The sequence below is a fragment of the Aphelocoma coerulescens genome, chromosome 17 (genome assembly GCF_041296385.1).
Source record: "Aphelocoma coerulescens isolate FSJ_1873_10779 chromosome 17, UR_Acoe_1.0, whole genome shotgun sequence".
NCBI lineage: Eukaryota > Metazoa > Chordata > Aves > Passeriformes > Corvidae > Aphelocoma > Aphelocoma coerulescens.
This window is the reverse complement of record NC_091030.1, coordinates 1,995,047-2,015,773: the sequence shown is the minus strand read 5'-3', so window position 1 is coordinate 2,015,773 and position 20,727 is coordinate 1,995,047. Positions and strand designations below refer to the sequence as shown.

At 51.0% G+C, this 20,727-nt stretch overlaps 1 protein-coding gene across 1 annotated transcript in view; it reads right to left on the bottom strand.

The window, feature by feature from the left end:
• The window catches only part of CACNA1B (calcium voltage-gated channel subunit alpha1 B), a 265,893-nt gene that overhangs the window by 137,395 nt on the left and 107,771 nt on the right, over nucleotides 1-20,727 (bottom strand). Inside the window, exon 7 of the mRNA XM_069031456.1 lies at nucleotides 5,528-5,631. Coding sequence (XP_068887557.1) covers nucleotides 5,528-5,631 — 104 coding nt within the window. The remainder of the gene's footprint in view (nucleotides 1-5,527; nucleotides 5,632-20,727) is intronic.

The window sequence follows — 20,727 nt, the reverse complement described above, 5'->3', positions numbered from 1 at the left end:
CTCTGAGCACCGAGCCAGGCTTCAGAGGCACTTTAATCACTGCCACAGCAACAAGAGGCTCCAAATGCAGGCCAGGTATGGGATATATCCTGGATTTCTGGGAAGAAAAGAGGAACACCACAGAGGTGAAGCTTTCAATGCATCTTCCTCCCTCCTTGCCTTTGTCTTTATGTTCAGCTTGTGCCAATTTGACTTTGATTCCACCTAAGCTGGTTTGAAAAGCTGCAAGGGCCACAGCTGGGCAAACCTGGCTGGAAGGAGGCACCAACAAAGAGAGAAAAAGGAGTTCAAAAACCCCATTTATCTCCTCGCCTCACCCTGCTGCAATTGTGGGATGAACTTCTGGTTCTGTTCAAGTTTCTACTCCCAGGACAAAGCAGAGGCCCCAGGAAATTCAAATTTAGGTCTCCTATGTATCATTTTTATATTCCAGGCTTTGATTTCCACTGTGGCTTAAGAGAAGGGCAAATAAAGGGAGTCCAGCTCTCCTGGACTAACCAACACCACAGAAGGAGCAAAGGACCCACATTCAGTAGGATCAGTCACTGCTCTCTGCCCCCTTCCTGCAAGAAGCACACATTTCTCCCTCATTTCACATTTGCAATGACGGCTTTGTTAAAAAGGGTGATGAGCAAAGAAAAAGGAGAAAAAAAAATCTGCTTTTTTCTTCTCTTTCCCCTCCCTTTTAAGCACGGCCTTGGACCAGACTAAAAGCGAGGAGAAAGGCAGCAGAATCTCATCTCTTTCCATGCTGCAGCTCTTCTGCTTCAAATAATTAACACCAGGCAAAGTCAGATCCCAGCAGGAAACAGTGAACGGGGAACAAATGTGCAGGGAAATGAAGGATTGTCCCTGTAATGAGGGGAAGGAGGACAGAAGAACACTCTGCCATCGTGACAAATTAATCAGCACCGCTCTCCTCCGGCCTCTGCACGTCTTGTTTTATGATCTCAGCCTGGCAGAAGTCCTCAGGATGGGAAAACTTGTCATGAAATTCAGCAGAGTCCCCGAGCCAGCTGTGCTCAGGGAGGTCGGGATGGGGCTGTGCTGCCTCACAAGGAGCTGCTCCAACCCCACAAAAACCTCAGGGACCCGGGGACAGCAGTGACACAGAGATCCCCCAGGGAGCCTGGAGCACACCTCAGGGACGGTGTTGGATGGGATGAAGCATCCAGGCTGCTCAGAGAAGGGGGAGAAGAAGAATTAAAGCCCTTTTTCCCTGCCCCATGTCCCCCTGCAAGGTGCCAGGGGCTGTGTCCTCTGCCAGGATCCCAGTGTCACAAAGCTGCTGCACCCATTCCAAACACCTCCCTGCAGTCCCTGCCCCTGGTGATCCCATAAAACACAGGTGTGGCACATCCAGGACAGAGCAGGTCTGGGGAGAACCCAGCCCAGGCCCTGCGCAGCCTCTCCACGCTCCGAGATCGTAGCCAGAGGAGTAAACCCCAGCAACAACCATCACTCTTCACTGCCTGGGCTGGAAATACCTCAGGCTCCACCATAAACATTGGAGGACACGACAAGCAGCATTTTTCACACTCGAGAGGCGCAGACTCCCAGGATCCCAATGCATCATTCCGGGAGCGTGGCCTCTCTGGCCCAAATTCCGGCTGTCTCGCCACCCTCGACGCTCCCCCCGCCCCGCCTGAAATCCTGCCAAAAGGCACTTAGCCTGGAAATACGTTCAATCATCCTCCTCCCAGCATCCCAGGATAACGTTTATCCTCTTTGCATTGTGTAATCCAAAGCATCAAAACAGTTCTCCCATGTATTGTGTGGCATCAGCCAGCTCATTACTGGGCACGATTAATACCCGAGCTGTAGGAAATTCCGTAATCCCAGCAGCCTGTGGAAAAAAGCTGGGAGCTGGGATGAGGGGAGGCTGAGGGCTGGGAGGGGAACAGCAGCAGGAGGAGGAAAACAGCATTGGAGTGGCTGCTGAGGGAGGGAACACCTGGAAGCCAAGGTGGGAATGGGGATGGGGATGGGGATGGGTGCCCAGTCCTTGGGGGCACAGGACAAGAGCCTGAGAGCAAACAACCAGGATTAAATCAGAAAAAGCTCCACTGTGGGGCAACGCTTCTCAACTCCACGTGGGGATTTTTCCCTCCTCGCTGCAAACCACGGGCAGAGTTCAATAAAAAATTCATCAGGATCATCCCAGGGTGTTTTGTGGTCAGAAGTGAAGCCGTGACATCCCAAGCAGCAAATGGCCTTGTGTTTAAAGGACACGGGAGGGCAGCTGGGGTCAGCACTTCCTGACGTGGTTTGCAGTCAGAACAATCCCATGGTGCCACCAGAGGCATCCAATCTTTTTTTTTTTTGTGGAAAAGCTGTATTCCCTTTTATTGCTACCAAAGAGTTTACAAAGGATCTAATAAAAATAACCTGCCGCTGCAGCCAGCACGGAAAGATGTTCCCAGATTATGGAACATTATGGATACAAATTCCTAAACATTTTCACCGCTGCAGTTGTTCCACTCTTACCAAATGCCACCTCAATTTCTGGGAAGCAAAGTGCCCCAGCTTTCTGGAACAGGGATAACATCACCAGAAGGGCTGGAGGGATGGGCCAGCAGAGCTTCAAGCAGGTGTCAAGTCTCCTAATTCCACCTAGTTTTCAATTATTTATGTTGTCATTTATATTTTCCCTTTTTTTTTCTGTGTGTCTGTGACTGGGGAGTCACCCCAGCACAATTCCCAGCCCATGTTCTGAATTCCAGAATTCCACAAGCTGAAGGAAATGAGCTCCTGGATGTTACTGGTATCAAAAGGGAGAGGAATTTCTCCTCCTGCTCCTGCTCTCCTGGCCCTGTGCAGTCTTGAGCTCCCAAATCAGCTGTGGCACTGAGCAAAAGCTCCTGCAGAAGGAAATAATCTGTATTTTTCTGCTCTGTTGGGTTCGGCAGGGCTGCTGAGTTTTGTCGGTTCACGGAAGAATCGAGCAGCAGGGAAGGAAAATGGAAAGGGAGGGAATATAAAGTGAGGAGCAGAGAGGAAAAAACCCCACGAGGGACACAGAGCCACTGCTCCAGAGCAGATGGGGTGCTGACTCCTGCTGGAGAGCCCCGGATATCCCATAAAAACCAACAAACTCCCCGGACTTCAGGAGCTGTCTCCATCACAGCTCCCCTGTGCACCTCTGACCACTCCAGGAAAAGTCTCAATTCCCCTGGAAAACAGCCCAGTATTTCCTGCATTTCTGGGATACAATTTCTGTGTTTTCTGGTGAGATCCAGCCTGGCAAGGGGGAGCCGATCCCAGTTTCCCCAGTCAGAGCTCCGCCTTTGGCACTGGGGGGAGCAGGTGCATCCCAGCATCCACGGAGAGCCCGACATCCCTGTGGCACCACCAGGAATTCCTGAGCTCCCTGAGATTGGGGTTTATATTTATATTCTGATTTTCCCAACACTTCCACATCTCCCTGGCACTTCCCTGCCTGTGCTGCTGTTACAGAATCACAGAATCCCTGAGGTTGCAAAAGACCTCTAAGATCAGCAAATCCAGCCATCAGCCGTGTCCTCAAGTGCCACATCCACAGGTTTTTTGAACACTTCCAGGGATGCTGACACCCTGGGCAGCCCATGCCAAGGCTTTCCAAGCCTTCCCATGAAAACTTCTTTCTTACTTCCAACCTAAACCTCTCCTGGCACAACTTGAGGCCATTTCCTCTCATCCTGTCCTGTAATTCCAGAGGGATCAGCAGAGAGGGAAGGTTGTTTGCTCTTTATTCCAAACCGGGTTTCATCTCTTGTTGCATATTTTGGGAGTCTGAGGATGCCACTGGGGTCAATTTTCCAGGATTTGCTCAAACAGGGCCTCCCCACCCTCACAGGGAAGGATTTTTTATACATTTTATGCCTTTTTCCTTCCCTGCTCAACACCTCCAGGCCCACCAGGAGCCCTGCACCCCACACCTGTGCTGTGATGTTTATTCCCTCAACCTCTCCCCAGGAATTATTCCAGGCAAGGATGTCAAACCACTGGGTGAAACAGAAATTAAAAGCTCCCCTCTGTGAGGCAGATTTTCTCCTCCTCACTGCTGACAAAGGGAAGCCTGCACAGAGCTGTGTTTTTACATTTATAGAATATTCATATTTATAGAATATTCATATTTTGCCCCAAGCAACAAGAGGCTTTCAGGAGAGTCAGGCAGAGGTCTCCAGCTCCTGCTCACCAAACCCCTTTGATTCCAGCACAAAGGAGCAGGAGCCTGCAGGATTTGGGGTTGGTTTTAAATCCCATGGATCATTTCAGCCAGTGTGGGCTGACCCCAGCGTGGAAGGAGGGAGATGAGGCACCTGATGAACCACATGTAGAGGGTACTCCCTTTAAATCAGCCATCAGACAAAGCCTCTGGTACACCAGATGCCCTATAAATGGCTTTGATCCGTTACTGATCAGTTCTAAATGGCTGTGATCAGTTATTGATCAGTTCTAAATGGCTGTGATCAGTTATTGATCGCGATGATTATTCCTGCGCTGAAGGGTGCGACACAGCCTCACCCACAGCCCTCTCCCCCTCCTCAACCACCACCACACTGCTGCCCACAGCCTGTGCTTTGAGGAGGAAAATAACAACAAAATAATACAAATCAGCATTGGAAACGTTCTTTGGAAAGCACTTTCCTTTCTCCAGTCACTTTAAAAAGCTGCAGCACTGAACGGCTTTTACCACATGGCAGCAGCAATTCTTTTTCCTTCCCCTGCTGCCAAGAGGCAGAAAAAAAATCCAGATTTTAATACATCTCTGTCATCTCAATCACCTGCCTGATCTCAGAAGAAACTCAGGCAGAATGAGGTGCCAAAGTCCGAGAGCTTTATAGCCCTGGAGTGTGTTAATTGCAGATCCCATCTCCCCAGATGCTGGGAATGTTCCAGCCTCACGCTTGGCACCTTCATTCCTGCAAAGGTCCAAAGCCAAAACTCAGCTGCAACAAACACTGAATCCCTGGCTGACCCCTGGGGCTTGAACATCAAGGGACCAGCATGTCCCCAAAATCCAGACATTGGCTCAAGCAGGTAGAGATTAAACAAACAAAAGAAGGCAACAAAAAAAAATCAAACCTGAAAAAACAAAGAACAACCACCAAAAAAAAAAGCCAAAACCTAAGATCTTTTAACTGCCTTGGGTTTGAGCTTCCCCTTTCCCCAGGGGTTGATGCATTATCAACATTTCCATGTCCCACTCCAGCCTTTTATTGGCACCAGCAGGTTCCTGATGGCTTTTCAAGGCAGCACAGAAGTGTCGGCTGCACTGACCCACCCCAGCCTAATTCCAGGAGTTCACTTAACTCTTGGGTCTGGATTCAGAGTCATCTCAGTTCAGGGTTTTTCACCAGCCTGTCCCCATCCTAGGGCTCTACAGAAATATTCCCTGCAAGGAGAGGACGGGGTAGGACATGTGGGAAGGGGACACAGGGAGATGTGTGACCCATCTCTCCCAGTAATATTCCCCCCCCCAGTGCTGAAATCACCACATCTTCCCTTTCCATATCCAGGTGAGGACAAGAAGTCGTTGCCTTACCCTGATAAGACGCCCAGCACCAAGTTGAGCATGAAGAAAGAGCCAATGATGATGAGAGGGATGAAGTAAAGCCAATTCCAGGTATTTCCTGCAGCGTCATTTGTCTGGAAACAAAGGGAAAAGGGAGAGACAAACACAAGTATTATTTCACCTCGGAAAGAAAACACCAGACAGAACCTGCAGGGCAGAGGAGATTCCCCTTGGAATTCCACAGGAGGGTTCACCACTGATGTTCTGGTCAGTTCTGGTGTGTTCACCAGTTGAAATTCCAGCCAAAGCACTGATTGTCCCAACATCCACACCACGGTTTATCCTTAGCTCCAGTGAGAAGACCCCTCCGATCTCTCTGACAATGACCTGATGAGGGGATCGAGGTCACAGGTGACACCAGGCTGGGTGTGAGGGGATGCCCTGGAGGGCAGGAGGTTCTGCAGAGGGATCAGCCCAGGCTGGACCCATGGGGGTCACACCAATGGGCTGAGGGTCAGCAAGGGTCCTGCCCTTGGGTCACAGCTCCAGGCTGGGCCAGAGGGGTTGGGAAAGATGGGAAAGGCCCTGGAGGTGCTGTGACAACAGCTGGACATGATCCAGGTGTGCCCAGGTAGGCAAGAGGCCAATGGCAGCTGGGCTGTCCCAGCCATGGTGTGTCCAGCAGGACCAGGGCAGTGCCCGTCCCCTGTGCTGGGACACCTCAAATCCTGTGTCCAGTTCTGGGCTCCTCAAGAAGGACATTGAGGGGCTGGAGCGTGTCCAGGGAAGGGAACGGAGCTGGGAAGGGTCTGGAGCCCCAGGAGAGGCTGAGGGAGCTGGGAAAGGGGCTCAGCCTGGAGCAAAGGAGGCTCAGGGGGGACCTTGTGGCTCTGCACAAGTCCCTGACAGGAGGGGGCAGCCGGGGGGGTCGGGCTCTGCTGCCAGGGAACAGGGACAGGAGGAGAGGGAACAGCCTCAGGCTGGGCCAGGGGAGGCTCAGGGTGGATATTGGGGAGAATTCCTTCATGGAAAGGATTGTCCAGCCTGGCACAGCTGCCCAGGGCAGTGCTGGAGTCAGTCCCTGGAGGGATTTAAAAGCCGTGTAGAGGACATGGGTCAGTGCTGGGGGAACAGTTGGACACCACCTTAAAGGCCTTTTCCAACCACAACTCCAGGCTGACCCTGCTGCAGGACCAAACCACATTTTTAGGTGGCCTAGGCCTGTGCAGGCTCTCCAGAGCAGCCTCCTCCCTGCCCACCTCGGCTCTCCCTCCCCCGGGCTCAGCATCAGCACCGCATTTCCATCTGAACCGGGAAGCAGCCTTCCCTCCAGCCGGGCTGCAACTGAGCCCAGAATCTGCTCCCACACGGACAAGGAGTCCACAAGAACCTCGGGATCTGTGGAATGATGGAACTGCACATCTGCTGGCTGAGCACCTCGGGCTCCTGTCAGCCAAACCCACCCTGAGCCGGCAGCAGTGGGAGACGAAGGGGAGGGAAGGGTGGTGGAGTTCATGACAAAGTTTCTGCATTCATCAGCCTCGAGGGAGCTCTTTGGGGAAGTGCTGAGAAGGAAAACGCCACATGGCCATTGACAGAATCCCAGTGCTGAGGAAAATGCAAATTCTTCTCTTGTGAGGGAAGAATGCAGCAATCTGAGGATCTGGTGTTGGGCGTAAGGGAAAGGGAGCAGAAAGGAAAGACCTAAACACATTCTCCTTGTCCTTCTCCCTCTTCCTGCAGAGGGTAAAGAAATCCAGGAACACCGAGCTCATCTCCCTGCCCAAAGGCAGAGCCCCCAGAGAAGTGCTCAGACACCAACTGGCAAAAACTGCATTAATTCTGATATCGGTGCCTTTGACTTATTATCTGTGGTGCTTTTTGGTCACTGTGCCCAATCATATTCCCAAGAGTAGTTTTGCTTGCAGGATTCACAGAAAGAAGCACTTTAAATGTGCTTTGTTTCAGCTGTGCACACACTTGGTGCCACCTCAAAAAGTCTCTGTGTAAGAAGTCACCCAACAAATAGCAAACCCCACGATGTCAGAGCATTTCTCACAGGTGATAACATTTAAAAATAAATACAAGTATTTGTATTTACTAACACAAGTGATTGCCCCCTGGGGTTTGTTAATAGGGCGCAATTCTGCACCGATCCTTCCTCCAGGAACAGGCTGCAAACACGATACAAACATCTCTCCAAATAGCAAACACCCTCAGGAGTGTCTGTGTCAGCTGATCAGTGACTCAGAGGAGAGGAATGGGCACTCACCAACCTCAGCACAAACCCCCCTGCTCAAGGCAGAACCAGCACGGCAGGGACAAATGGATCTGAGGAGAAAGAGGCTGGGAAAATGGGAGCAGAAATGCAGGGAAAGCTCTGAGCTGCCCAGTTAGGGTTTTGAAGGTTTGGAGTATCTGACATCCCACTCCACTTCTTCCTTCCCTGTTTTGTCTTCCCAGTCCTCTCTCTCTTTGCTTTCAGCTCTCTCCTTGCCCTGTTCTCCATCTCTGCAGATGGGCTCGGAGGGAACAAGGAAACTCATCCTCAGTGCTTCCTTCCCACCACAGGAGGGAAAAAAAGAGCCAGTGATGATGAGAGAGATGAAGTAAAGCCAATTCCAGGTGTTGCCTGCAGCACCATTTGTCTGGAAAGAGAGAAAAAGGAGGAGTGGGGAAGTGCCTGGGACAGGTTTTTACATTTAGGGGCCGTTCTTCATTTCTCATCTTGTCAAGCAAACATCTCTGGTTGGAGCAGGCAGATCCCATTCAGGGAGGGCTCCGTGGGTCCCTTCCAGCTGAGGATATTCCATGGTTCTGCGAGGCTGGGAATGCTGTCAGCCAGGCAAGGGGGGCCGCAGAGCCCGTGGGGAGGAGCTGGAGGAAGGAACAGATGGGAGAAGGGGAAACCACATAAACATGCAGAGGGAGCGCGGCGGGTTCACTGCTGCCAAACGAGCGTTTATCGTTTATTTATCCATCTGAAGCCCAAACTTGGCGACAGATCCACAACTCCATGCCACGATCAAAGCCCTTAAAAATGAAATGTGTTGAAATACAAGCAATTACCCAGCCTTCCCTGAGCCTTTGCTGGGTTCCCTTCTGCTCAGGGCAGGGCAGGGCCTGGCTCTGTTTGCTCTGCCTCGCTCCCAGGGATCCAGGACAAACTCCTCTTTGGATACAGTGACAAACACCAGGCAAAAGTGGTGACAAACTGCTCCTGAAAAGGCAGAGCCTTCATGGATGTGCAACACCTTTCCCAGTGCTCCCAGGTGAGCTGGAACCCAAGCACAGAGTACAGCACCCGCTCTGCCACGGGGAGATGCTTTAATGACTCAAAACCTGTTTGCTGCCAGGAAAACCAAACCCCTTCCCCCAGGGAAAGCCCCCAGAGTCCCACAGGCAGCTCTGTCTGCCCTGAGTCCTCCATCCGCTGAGCTCCAGGCTCACTCATTAAGCAGCAGGAGCCAAGAGATCAAATCAATTTCTATGTTCCAGCTACAACATTTCACTGCTGTAACATCTGCCTGCCTGTCAGTGCCACTTGAGCCCACAGAGACATAACAGGAGAGCAAGAGAAATGAAATACTTGACAAAATGTGGCAAAATTACATCCTGAAATTCAGGAGGGGCTCACAGGTGCCTCTCACGCTGCTCCTGAGCCTTGTGGTTAAAAACAGCCACGGGGCTCTTCACAAGAACCCCCTGAGCCGTGCCCACACCTGGTCCCAGGAGTGCCCTGGGCATGGAAAGATCCACGTCCCCTGAATGTGACATCACAAGGCTCCCACAGCTGCACAGAAGGAAACTGAGGCATCCAAGGGACACTTTCAGGGCCACTGTGATCTCCACTTCAAGCATCTGAAGCCCACATGAACTCTCCAGCCCCTGGAGTGCTCTCCCTGAACAGTCTCAGCTCTGCTCAGCCCCCGGCTGCTCCCACGCCCTGACCTGGCACTTGCAGCAGGATGCACCCAGCATGCTAAACTCTGATCCAAATCCCCAAAAACCTCCCTCCAGCCTGTTCCAGGTGCCCCTGCTCCATCAGCCACCCTGGAGCTGCTGTCCCTGCTCACAGCTGGGTGCAAAGGACAACATTTCTGTGTTCACTCCACACACCCAGGGGCTCTCTCCTCCCTCCACGCCCAGTGCTGGTGTCCCCAGGCAGTGACAGCACGGCCACCCCTCGAGGTGCAGGGATCTGTGGGGAATTCTGTCAGCTGTAGCAAACTCAGAAGCCAAAGGCTGCTGTCTCACAGGGAGATGAATGCCCTGAGCTGGACAGGGGGTGTTCTCCAGCACAGCACACGATGCTTCCCACCACCAGGCCTTTTGTGACCCATCCAGCACAGAGCAAGGCCAGGATTAATCCTCACTTTGTGTCTCAGGCACGCAGGGCTGTGTTAACAAGGTGGCAGCTGTGTCTGGTTATTAATTCATTTCAAGATCTGTTTCGAAACAATCGACTTGAAAGCAGCCAAGTGCTGCTGGCGCTGTGCTGCAGAGCCCGGAGATGCTTTTGTATCTCCTTTCATCTCCTCTCCTGCAGCCCTGGCCACTGCCCACGTTCCCAGAGCTGCTCCAAGGGGAGTTTCCTCAGCCCTGGAAGTGTCCAAGGCCAGGTTGGATGGGGCTTGCAGCACCCTGGCATGGTGGAGGTGGAATGAGGTGATCTTTAAGGTCTCGTCCCACCCCAGCCAGTCTGGAATTCACACCCTGGAGCTCCTCGTTGCTGCAGGACCAGCAGCAGCTCTGCTCCAGCCCCATCCCATCGCCAGCAAATGACCAAAAAAAGCCTTGCCTGCTCCAGCATCCTTCTCCCAGCCCATCCCCATCCCTTCACTGGCTCTCCAGGCTCTCTGCCTGCTTTCAGCTCCTTGCTGCCCATCCCCAGGGAGACTCAGATCACCCCCAGATCCCACTGCTGACTCCAAACTGAGTTTGGGGCTGATCAAAGGGAGCAGGAGCTGCTTTGGGAGGGGATGGAACTTCACATAAAATAACCTTTAATGTGAAAGAACAAACAATTAAGGGGCTGCCATGCAAATGTTTCCAGAGCAGGGGTCAATAAAGGGATTTAATTTGACAGGTACAGCCAGGCACCACGGACCATTTGCATTTACCGTGTTTTTAATCAAAATACAAAACACAGCACACCTCGATTTACTCATTGAAGCTAATCAGTGGCACAGCCTGACTTATTCAGGGCAATTAAAGGGTAATATTCCCTTAGTTAAGTGCTTTTGCATGGAGGAGAACTCTCGGCTGTCTTGGAGAGATGAACTCTCTTTACCCTCCATCTGATTTTTCACAGCTCTCTCCTCACTATTTCTGATAATTAGCAAAGCTATTTACGGGTGATTTATTTCTCTCTGCTCCTATTCTTACATTTAAATGAACGCAGAAATTGCTAAGAATAAAATCAAAAATATCCCAAGCACGTACAAGAGCAGTGGAACCTTCCTTATGATGAAAACAGAAGGAGGAAAAAAGCTTTTTTTTTTTTAAAAAAGGCTTTCGTTTTTTCAACCTTCTGTAGCCTTTCTGACCCACAAACACCACCAAGCCCTGCCCTGAAAAGGTCTCTGCTGCAATCCCCAGCCTCACAGGGGGTGAAACTGGGTCACAGCCAGGTGAAAGTTGAGCTGCTCCCACATTCCCCAGCACAGCATCGAGAGAAATCTCATTTCTTAAGTGCTGACCCCATGTGCTGCTCCACACAGAACACACCAGGATCTGCAGAAAGCCTTTCCTTTCTCTCCCCATCCCAGTTTAAATACAATTTCGGCTCGAATCCAGCCCAGTTTCTCTGGTTTCTGACTCTCAGATGTTCCAGCCCAATTCAGGGAGCATCTGGTGCTCAGCTCTGCAGGGCCTGGACAGCTGGGGCAGCACTGCCCATGACCCTCCAGAGCCAAATTCAGCTGGCACAGGAACGTCCCCATGGATGCTCTGGGGCTGTGCCACTCCCAGGAGGGAGATGGCAGAGCCTGGGGTGCTCTGGGGGAAGGATAACACTAAAATGGGATTGTTAATGAAATTAGTGGTCGGTCCAAACCATGCTCTGAGTACAGCCAGGTGGGGCTGGGTTGGGGTTCAGAGCATCCCCCCAGTTGGGATCAGTGGGATCAGGTGGGTCAGAGCAGGTGCCACTGCATGGAAAGGGGGAAATTAAAGTAAAAGAGCCCCCAACAAGCTGCAGGGAACTGGGAGTTAAGCTCAAACACCAATTCTTAGGATTCTGCAAGGAAAACCCCTTAGCTGGAGGTTTCCACGGCTGGAAGTGGGATGGGCAGGATTTCAGGAAGCTCTAAACTTCACACAAGGTCCAGACAACAAGTTCCCAGAAATCACAGAATCACAGGTTGGAAGAGACCTTCAAGATCACCGAGTCCATCCCATGCCCTAACACCGCCTCAGCTGACCCATGGCACTGAGTGCCACATCCAATCCTTTCCTAAACACGTCCAGGGACGGTGACTCCACCACCTCCCCGGGCAGACGATTCCAGGACCTTATCACTCTTTCAGTGAAAAACTTTTCCCTAACATCCAGCCTAAATTTCCCTTGGTGCAGCTTGAGACTGTGTCCTCTCTTTCTGTCACTTGTTGCCTGGGGCTGGTCTTAAGCCACACCAGGGGAAGTTTAGGCTGGACATCAAGAAAAAACTCTTCACTGAAAGAGGGATTGAGCACTGGAAGGGGCTGCCCAGGGAGGTGGAGGAGTCACTGTCCCTGGAGGTGACACTCGGTGCCATGGTTTAGTTGAGCAGGTGCTGTTAGGTCATAGATTGAGACCATCAAGTCCAAAGGTCTTTTCCAACCTGATTTTTTTGAGTCCATGATCTGATCTCCTCCTAGATCACATCATAACTGTGCCTTTGTGGTGGGTTTTGGGCACCAGGAAAGATCCCATGGTTGAGGATGTTTCCTGGGAGCCCTTTGGGATGGGGGCAGCAGTTGTGGGAAAAGCCTTCAGAGAGCCCCCAGTGGCCTCTGCTCTCCCCTCACACCAGAGCCCTGACAAAGCCTGAACTCCTGGGAAGAGAACCCCAAAGCCCCGGCACATTGACTCAAATCTGTGTTCCTGAGAAGATCCTCTTTCTTTGGGATCTTTCAGCTATTCCACTCCTCCTTTCCACCTTCACACACACCTAGATCACCATCCCTTTAGGATTCACATTTTCCACCTTTTATTTCCCATGACAGAACTCAGAAAGTCCCCGGGAAGAGTGAAGGGAGCTGTAATTCCCTCAAACACATCAATCCAGAGCCGGGCTTTCCTCCAAAAGCACCCAAATGCATAAAATCAACCCAAATACCAGAAGGCTCCAGGTAAAATCCTCAAAGCTGGCAGCATTTGAGCTCTGTGCAATAGCAGTAGATGTAGGGACACGTTCTGATTGTAGCTGTTGCAGGCAATAATAACGTTAATTCAGCCAAGTTTAAATAGAAGCAAATCCTCCCCTTTGTTTCTCCCCTTCTCCAGAGCTGGGGAGGCTGGAAAAGCAAAACCACTGCTGATTTATGCCTTGATCCAAAGGCTTATGGCACCAATATATCAATACATAAATATGCTAGCAGGGCTTCTTAATAAAAAATTCATTCTCTCCCCAGCTAGCGTGAACTCACTCAGCTGCTTTATTCATGAGCCTGCCTGGCACTGGGAAAGCTCTGCCACCATCAGAAATAACAGGCTGGCCGAGGGACTCTACCTCTTTTTGAATGCTTTTGTTTTTATTTCGTAGCCTCTCCTCCCTGTCTTTTATTTTTAACCAGCTGTGGGCTTGAATTATGGATGTAAACTCGGTGCAGGCTGCTCCTGGTGGGGACAAGTGAGGCACATTTAGGGTGAGGAAGGGCAGGCCTCTGGCTGGGGTTCTCAAGAGGAAGTTTTGCCCCAGCAAACACCTGCCCAGCCCCTCTCTGAGCCCCACGGGGCACTTACCTGGAAGATAAGGAGGATTTAAGGCCAGGTTAGATGGGGCTTGGAGCACCCAGCTCTGGTGGAAGCTGTCCCTATCCTCAGCAGGGAGGTTGGAACGAGATGATCTTTAAGATCCCTTCCAACCCAAACCATTCAGTGATTCTCTGGTGATGCATTTCACACATTTCACCACAAACCTGAAAGCCCCAGAGCTCACGAGACCAAGGAACTCCAACAGCTTCACAAACGTGACCCAAGCCGAGCTGCAACAGGGGCAGCCAGTTGATCCAGCAAAACTCCAAATATTCTGATTCCCACCAGCAGTGCCTCAGTCACCCATCTTCAGCTTTCTCTGAGCACACAGAACTTGCATTTTTGGGGAAGAGGCACAAGGAGAGCACAGGAGCTCTTAGGGCTGGGCTGTGCAGTTGGAGGGAGCACCTTGAAAACCAGGCTCTGCTGTTGAGCTTGGAATTCTCATCGAGCACAAACCATTCAATGCCTGAGAGAACTCCTGTGTGAGTCAAGCTGCACCTGGAATAAGTTCAGTGCTCTCTGCATGTGCTTTTCTTACTCTGCAAAGGCTTCAGGTGTCTGAAGAGCCAAAGCTGGCCCCAAATGTGCTCCAAAAGTCCCGAGGAGGGAGGAATATCCACAGGAATATCCACACAGAGCCCTGCTCAGTTTGGCTGCTCAGGGACACCCAAGATTTTCAGACAAGGATCATTCAGGCCCACTCAGAGATTTGCTGGTCTAGTGAGTAGATGCAGAATTAACTTTTCCTGCCACTCAGCAGCCCCTGGGCTGTGCAGCCCCTCAGTCAGCAGGGCAGAGCCAGTCACACAGAGCGATTCCCAGAGCACCACAACAACCCAATTCTTCATCATTTTCTGGCTTTGAGCAGAGGAAATTGTGGGGCAAGGCCCAAAATCACTGCAAATAACAACAGCCCTAAGAATAATGCCCAGGCTTCCTCATCATCCTAATGCAGATCCAGATTCCTCCTGATTTTCCCTCTAAACATCATCAGCAAAGATTCCCGAGAAGTTTTCAGCAGCAGGAAATTGGTTGAATGAATGAAAGCCTTGATTCCATCACATAAAATCATAACCCTGGGCTGGTGCTACACACCTGCATTCTGCAGCAGAGGACTGGGAATGAGCAGAGCATCGATTTTTTTAGGTTGGGCCCACTTTCTCATTCTTACCTTCTAATGAGACACCTCCAACAGCTCAGACTTTCCTTAATTATGAGCAAAAAACATCCTTGTGGATAAATCTGCAGCTCAGGAGCTGGAGCTGAGAGCTCAGTCCCACAGAATTCAGAGCACAGCAGAGCCCCCGAGGCCCAGCAACCCTTTGTCAATGCAATCCCTACTCAGAACAAGATTCCAAAGGTATTTTATCCCTCCCATTTCCCTGCTTCAGACAAAACAGAGCAAAAAACCAGTTGGTCACAATCCTCTGGGCTCTATCTCAAGATGTTTCACAAGGTTTTGTGAAGATATTTTAAATAGAAAAGGATTCTCTGCTATAGGAAAAGAAAAAAAGGTTTTTCCTAAGCACAGGCCTTGCCAAGTTGTTCCAAATTTGAATGAAAACTGCCTGTGAAATTCCAAATTGAAGTGTGAATATGTTTACTCCAGTGTATATTCATTAAGCCTGTAAAAAACGATGAGAGCAGCTCAAAGCTGCTCCTCTCTGTATTCCAGGAGTCCTTTGTGGGAGGGAAAACCTGGGAACAGGGATGGGCAGCAAAGGTGCTGCCAGAGGCCACACTGATTAAAAAAACAACCCCAGAAGGGGCAGGGACACCCAGGGGGCTTTAGGATGAGCTGCTTCCCACAGTTCCTGGGTGATTTTCCTCCCTTGCAAGGGATTTGCTGGATTTTAGAATCACAGAATATTTTGGGTTGCAAGGGACCTTAAAGCCCACCTCATCCCACCCCCTGCCATGGGCAGGGACACCTTCCACTATCCCAGGCTGCTCCAAGCCCCGTCCAACCTGGCCTTGGACACAAGAAAAAATAAAAGTGATGCTGTAATAAAAAAAAGGATTAAAAATTTCTTATTGGAAAGGCTCTGTCATGCCAGGAACTTTATCTGTTGGAGGAAAAACAACAGGGTGCCTGAGAGGTGGTGGCTGTCCCATCCCTGGAAGTGCCCAAGGCCAGGCTGGACAGGGCTTGGAGCACCCTGGGATAGTGGAAGGTGTCCCTGCCCACCCCCTGCACCCAGGGCATGTAATCTGTTGAGAAAAGAGCAAAAACTTTCGCCCAGAGCCCCCACAGCCTCTTCTGCTGGAGCACGGATTTGGGGCTGCCCTCAGAACGACAAAATCGAGTGACAGCTCCGCCTGTGGTTTCCTCAGAACCGTTCTGTCCCCAGAGGCAGCAGGGATGGCAGAGGATTGGGTTCTGTGAGCACCCAGCAGCCTTTTTCATCCTGGGCAGGGAAGCGACTGCCAGGCACGCCCAGAGCTGGTTGGAGCCTCGGTGCTTTCATGCTGCTGAGCTGCGAGTGCATCTCTTCAGCTGGAGGTTTTTTTCCCTTGGCAAGCCCCCATGATTATGCTGCTGTTTGGAGAGATTTCATGGCTTTTCAGAAAGCAATTGCTGAGACTCTTGGAGTTTGTCTGATATATGTCACTCTCCTGCTGTATGTCTGAGACCTCTCCTATTAAACCTGGAGGTGGGCACCCCACAGTCATTTGGAATAAATCTTCCCTGAGACATTAAATAAACCCCAGAAGATTCAGGGAGGCACTTCAGCTCCTGTTCAGCTTCACACATTTGCTCGAGTGCTGTTCTGAGCAGGGCAATTTGCTGGAGCAGGGTTGAGACATCTCAATCCTCTCCAGCCTTGGAGGGAATGTCCACGTGGGCGCGGGGTCAGCCAGGCTGCGTTCCCAGATGGATGGAGAGCCAGGCGTGGGCACAAACGTGTGGCACTCTTGGCATTTCAATATTCCAAAGCCATTTTAGCCTCAGGCTTGCTCCACAGTTCCTGCTCTTTGGATTTCTGCAGATCTTCCAGAGGAGGAGGCACGCAAAGCCCGCATCCCTAAAACAGCCGGGAATTCAGCCCTTGGGCAAAAGGGCCCTGCAGCCCTCAGGAATCCAGGATGAGTGATGGGTATCAGCCAGGGCAGAACTGAGACTGGGGTAGGATTCTTGTGCTGTCAGCTCACACAGGGTCCATCAGCTGTGCAGATTCCTCCTTTCACCACGTGCTTTCCTCTCACAGAACCTTGTGCTGCTTGTTCTGTGCTCCACGAGGGATTTTTCCTACAAATCCGTGGATGCTCGCACCAATTTATTGCCCTGCTGGGTTACACACACCCGACCAGCTCTCATTAGCAGTGAGTTTGTTACTCCAAAGCCTGGAGTGAGGCTTTTCCCCGGGGAAAAGGGAGCTGAGGAATCCACTCCATCTGTTGCTCAGGAGAATTTGGACATAGAGCTCCAGGGAGGGGTTTAAGGCACGGAGAAGTTTGGATAATTTTACACATGTGGGTGGTAAGGGAGTGTGTTTACACAAGAATTTCTGAGATTTGAGGTGCTGAGATGTCTGGCACACACCGGTGATCAGCTAAATGAATGAAGTTTGACCTAAACCACTGATTTTTCTATGTGATAATAAACCTGGCTGATACTCAAAAAAAACACAGGTTGTAACAACATAATGGGAGGGAGGGAGCTTAAATCCAGCAGGAAACATGAATGAAATCCACATATATGGATTTCTCTATAAAATTCTCTATGGATTTCCTCTATAACCAGCTGGAAGAAGGTCCAGGTGCCAACAGAAGGGGTTTAAGAGGGTCATGGGGGACCCCCAGGCTCTCTCTGTTGGGATGGGTGTCACACATCCAGAGCTCCCAATGGGGTTTTGTGCTCAAATCAATCATTTGGCTGAGCTGTTTTGGGGTTTTTGTGCAAGGGTTTGGTCACCCCTCAGTGTGTCCCTGCCTTTTAGTGCCACTTCTACAAAAGCACCATCCACAGGAGAGGTTCTTCTTTTCTTCCCTCCCTTCTTCTCCCTCTCAAACCAACCCTGCACTCAGAGCTGCTGCCAGGCTCTTGGCTGCCTGCTCCAAACTCTGCCATCCCTGCCCTACTTTCCTGCAGATGATTGGTGATACTGAGCCACAAAATCAACAAAATCAACATTAACCCCACAGCCACAGGCTGGCAATTATCATTTATGTGCACGCTGAAGGTGCCTGCTTCTTATTAGCAAATTCAAATCGCCCTAACTCGATAGTGAGTGCAATTGAGCACTAACAGCATTAGGAGATTTCTCTCTGCTTTCTGAAGCTGCAGGGAGAAAGAGAGAGCACAATTACACCTTGGCACAGCTCGGCAGCACAGCTCCCACCTCTGTCATGGGTGCACAACACCAGCATGTGCCACGTGCCCTGCTGGCCTTGTCCCCAGCATCTCCCTGGGCCCCCTGCACATCTCCAGGACAAATGCACAGTGACAAGAGGAGTTCAGCCTGGCAAGCATCAGGTCCCAAGGGAAACCTCTCCCTAAGTCAGGGCTGTAGGGGATTTTATGCCAAATCTGTGGCCCAGCTGTGAGGCAGATGCTGCGTGCTCTTGGCTCCGAGATGCTCTGAGAAGCTGAGAGATCAGAGCAGGCTCTGCTACAGACAAAACCATGGGGACATTTCTTCACACACCTGTGGGCATTGAGTGTTTCAGCATCCATTTTTCATCTGCTGGCTCCTCCCTTCCCACATGTGCTCTGTTATTGGATTCCCCCAGAGGGTGCTGGGCACTGCCCAGGCTCCCCAGGGAATGGGCACGGCCCCGAGGCTGCCAGAGCTCCAGGAGCGTTTGGACAGCGCTGCCAGGGATGCCCAGGGTGGGGTTGTTGGGGTGTCCTGGGCAATCCTGGCCTCGATGCTCCTGGTCATCCTTTCAGCTGTGATTCCCTGATCTCCACCTCTTCAAAGACCCAGCTAAGTCCTGACCTGTGTCCCAGGGGAAGCAGAGCACCCTTGTCCAAGCCTGGCACAGCTCCCTGCTCTGTTCTCCCAGCTCTGGTCACTTCCAGCCCTGGATTCTGACACCCCTCATCCACCTGGAGCAAAACTTGGTCCTGGGACATGACAGGGAATGCAGTGACAACAAAGGAACCACGTCAGAAATCTGCTGTGGGATTCAGAGTGGCAAAACAAAGCCTCTCCTTGTGCTTATTTTCCCTGAAGGAAATCCCTGCAGCAGCTTTTCCTTTTGCTGCCTGCTCACACTTTTGCTGGTTAAACAGCTTTGCTCCTCAATATTTATTCACAACAAGGAGAGCTGATCATGCACAAAGAGTGATCCCAGGAGACTGAACCCACCCTAAACCTTCTCACACCACTGCTGCCAGCCCCAGGACACACCAATAGCACTGCAAACACAACATTTCTTCCCACCCCTCTCAATATTTAGCAATTATGAGTCTGTGATTTAGTGGACCGGCTTCAGGTCACTTCTAACAGCCCATCAGTTGTTCGAGGAGAGAAGAGCAATTCCAGTGCCACCTGCAGAGTCCCACAGGCTCTGCTGGAGCATTCACTGCACCACCAAATCAGCTGTGACAGTCCCCATGAGAAAAGCCAAGTGCAAAACCCCCCCAGCAAACCACGCTCTGAGCAAAGGGCCAGCAAAAAGCCACGGAAGTCACCTTTAAGCCTTAACTGGGAGGTTTCAGAGGTGCTTAAAATGTGGAGGTTCTTGAGCCCTGAGGAATCTCACGAGCAGCCAGGGAGCAAAGAGGAACCTCCATCCAAGTCAGAGATGAGGGGAGCTGCTTTATGTTATTTATTTCCCTTCTGTTCTCTGTACACATTCAAACTGCACCCTCACACCACCTCCCGGGGGGGTTGCTCAGGAAATCACCTCATGCTCCAGGTAACCAGTGCTGGTCACATCCAAACTCCTCCTGAGGAGCATCACCTTGGATTCCCCAGCTCCCACTTGTGAGTGATGGAGACCAAGAGCCACAGGTTTGATCTTCATAAATAAACCTTTCATTGGCACAGGGTGCCCGGAGCAGCTGTGGCTGCCCCTGGATCCCTGGAAGTGTCCAAGGCCAGGTTGGACAGGGCTTGGAGCAGCCTGGGACAGTGGGAGGTGTCCAGGGGGTGGAATGAGATGAGTCTTAAGGTCCCTTCCAGCCCCAACCATTCTACAATCCTATGAAACACCCCAAAAAGACACATGTGAGCTCTCCAAACTGGGACAACAGAGTCTCTTCTGCCCCTACAAACCCCAACACCATCCCACCAACAAAACCATCTCTGGGATGGGCTGGAAATGGAACAACAGTGAAATCCCAGCCTTTCATTTCTGTGTCTTCATAGGAATAAAGAAATTCAAAGACACAAAGGGGAATGAAAAATACCAGGTGAATCATGAGCTATTAGAATTCAGGGAGGGTAAAGTTCCAGTTGGGATCCAATTTAAGGCAGATTTATATTTTGTTTGAACTGTTCATCCCTACTCACCAGCAGATTAGGTTAGGTCCAGCCCACAGTCTGGAAAGACCCACTGGACACTAATATTTCAGCAGGAAATAGAAGAAACAGGAAAATCTCTTGCCATTAAGATCAAAAGAGAACGAGGGTGCACACTTTGACATTTCTCCTCTCCTGCAAGGAGCCCCTGTTTTGCAAAGCAAATTCCACCGTGGAGCTTTGAACTCCTGGAGAGGAAAGATGAAAGGTGAAAACCCAGCTTGTTGAAAGTCAGCACCGAGGTTTCTGACAGCTCCAGATGGAGCACGTTTGACCCATGGTTTTCTGGGACCACAAACATAATTCTCAATTCCTTGGAAGTTCCTGGTGCAGCTCCCACACCTCACCAGGGGGAACGGAGCAGAGCAAACCACAAAGGACCACAGCAAGGAGCTCCAGCCCCTTCCCAACCCACTGAGGATCCCATGGAAAGCTCTGAGCTCCAAACTCATCACTGCCAGGTTCACAGCAGCTCCCTCAGGAGGGCCCCCATTTCTTTGTCAGGAATGCTTAGACTCAGCCTAGCAATAGAATTATTTTAATTGAGGAATTCATGGCCAGGCACAAAACTTCTCAGGCTTTTGTCACTTTGCAAAACAAAGGGAGCTTCCCATGGCAACCAGCGGAGGGTTTGGTGATGGACAATAAGGTCCTTGCATGGGCAGAACTGGGAATTACTGCCCAGAAAAGGAGTTGTGCTTTTGCCTCTGTAAAAGGTTTCCCACCTCCACAGAGCCCATATTAGCAAGAGATGAATCACTGTCATTCACAAACACCAGGCACGTAAACAAGAGG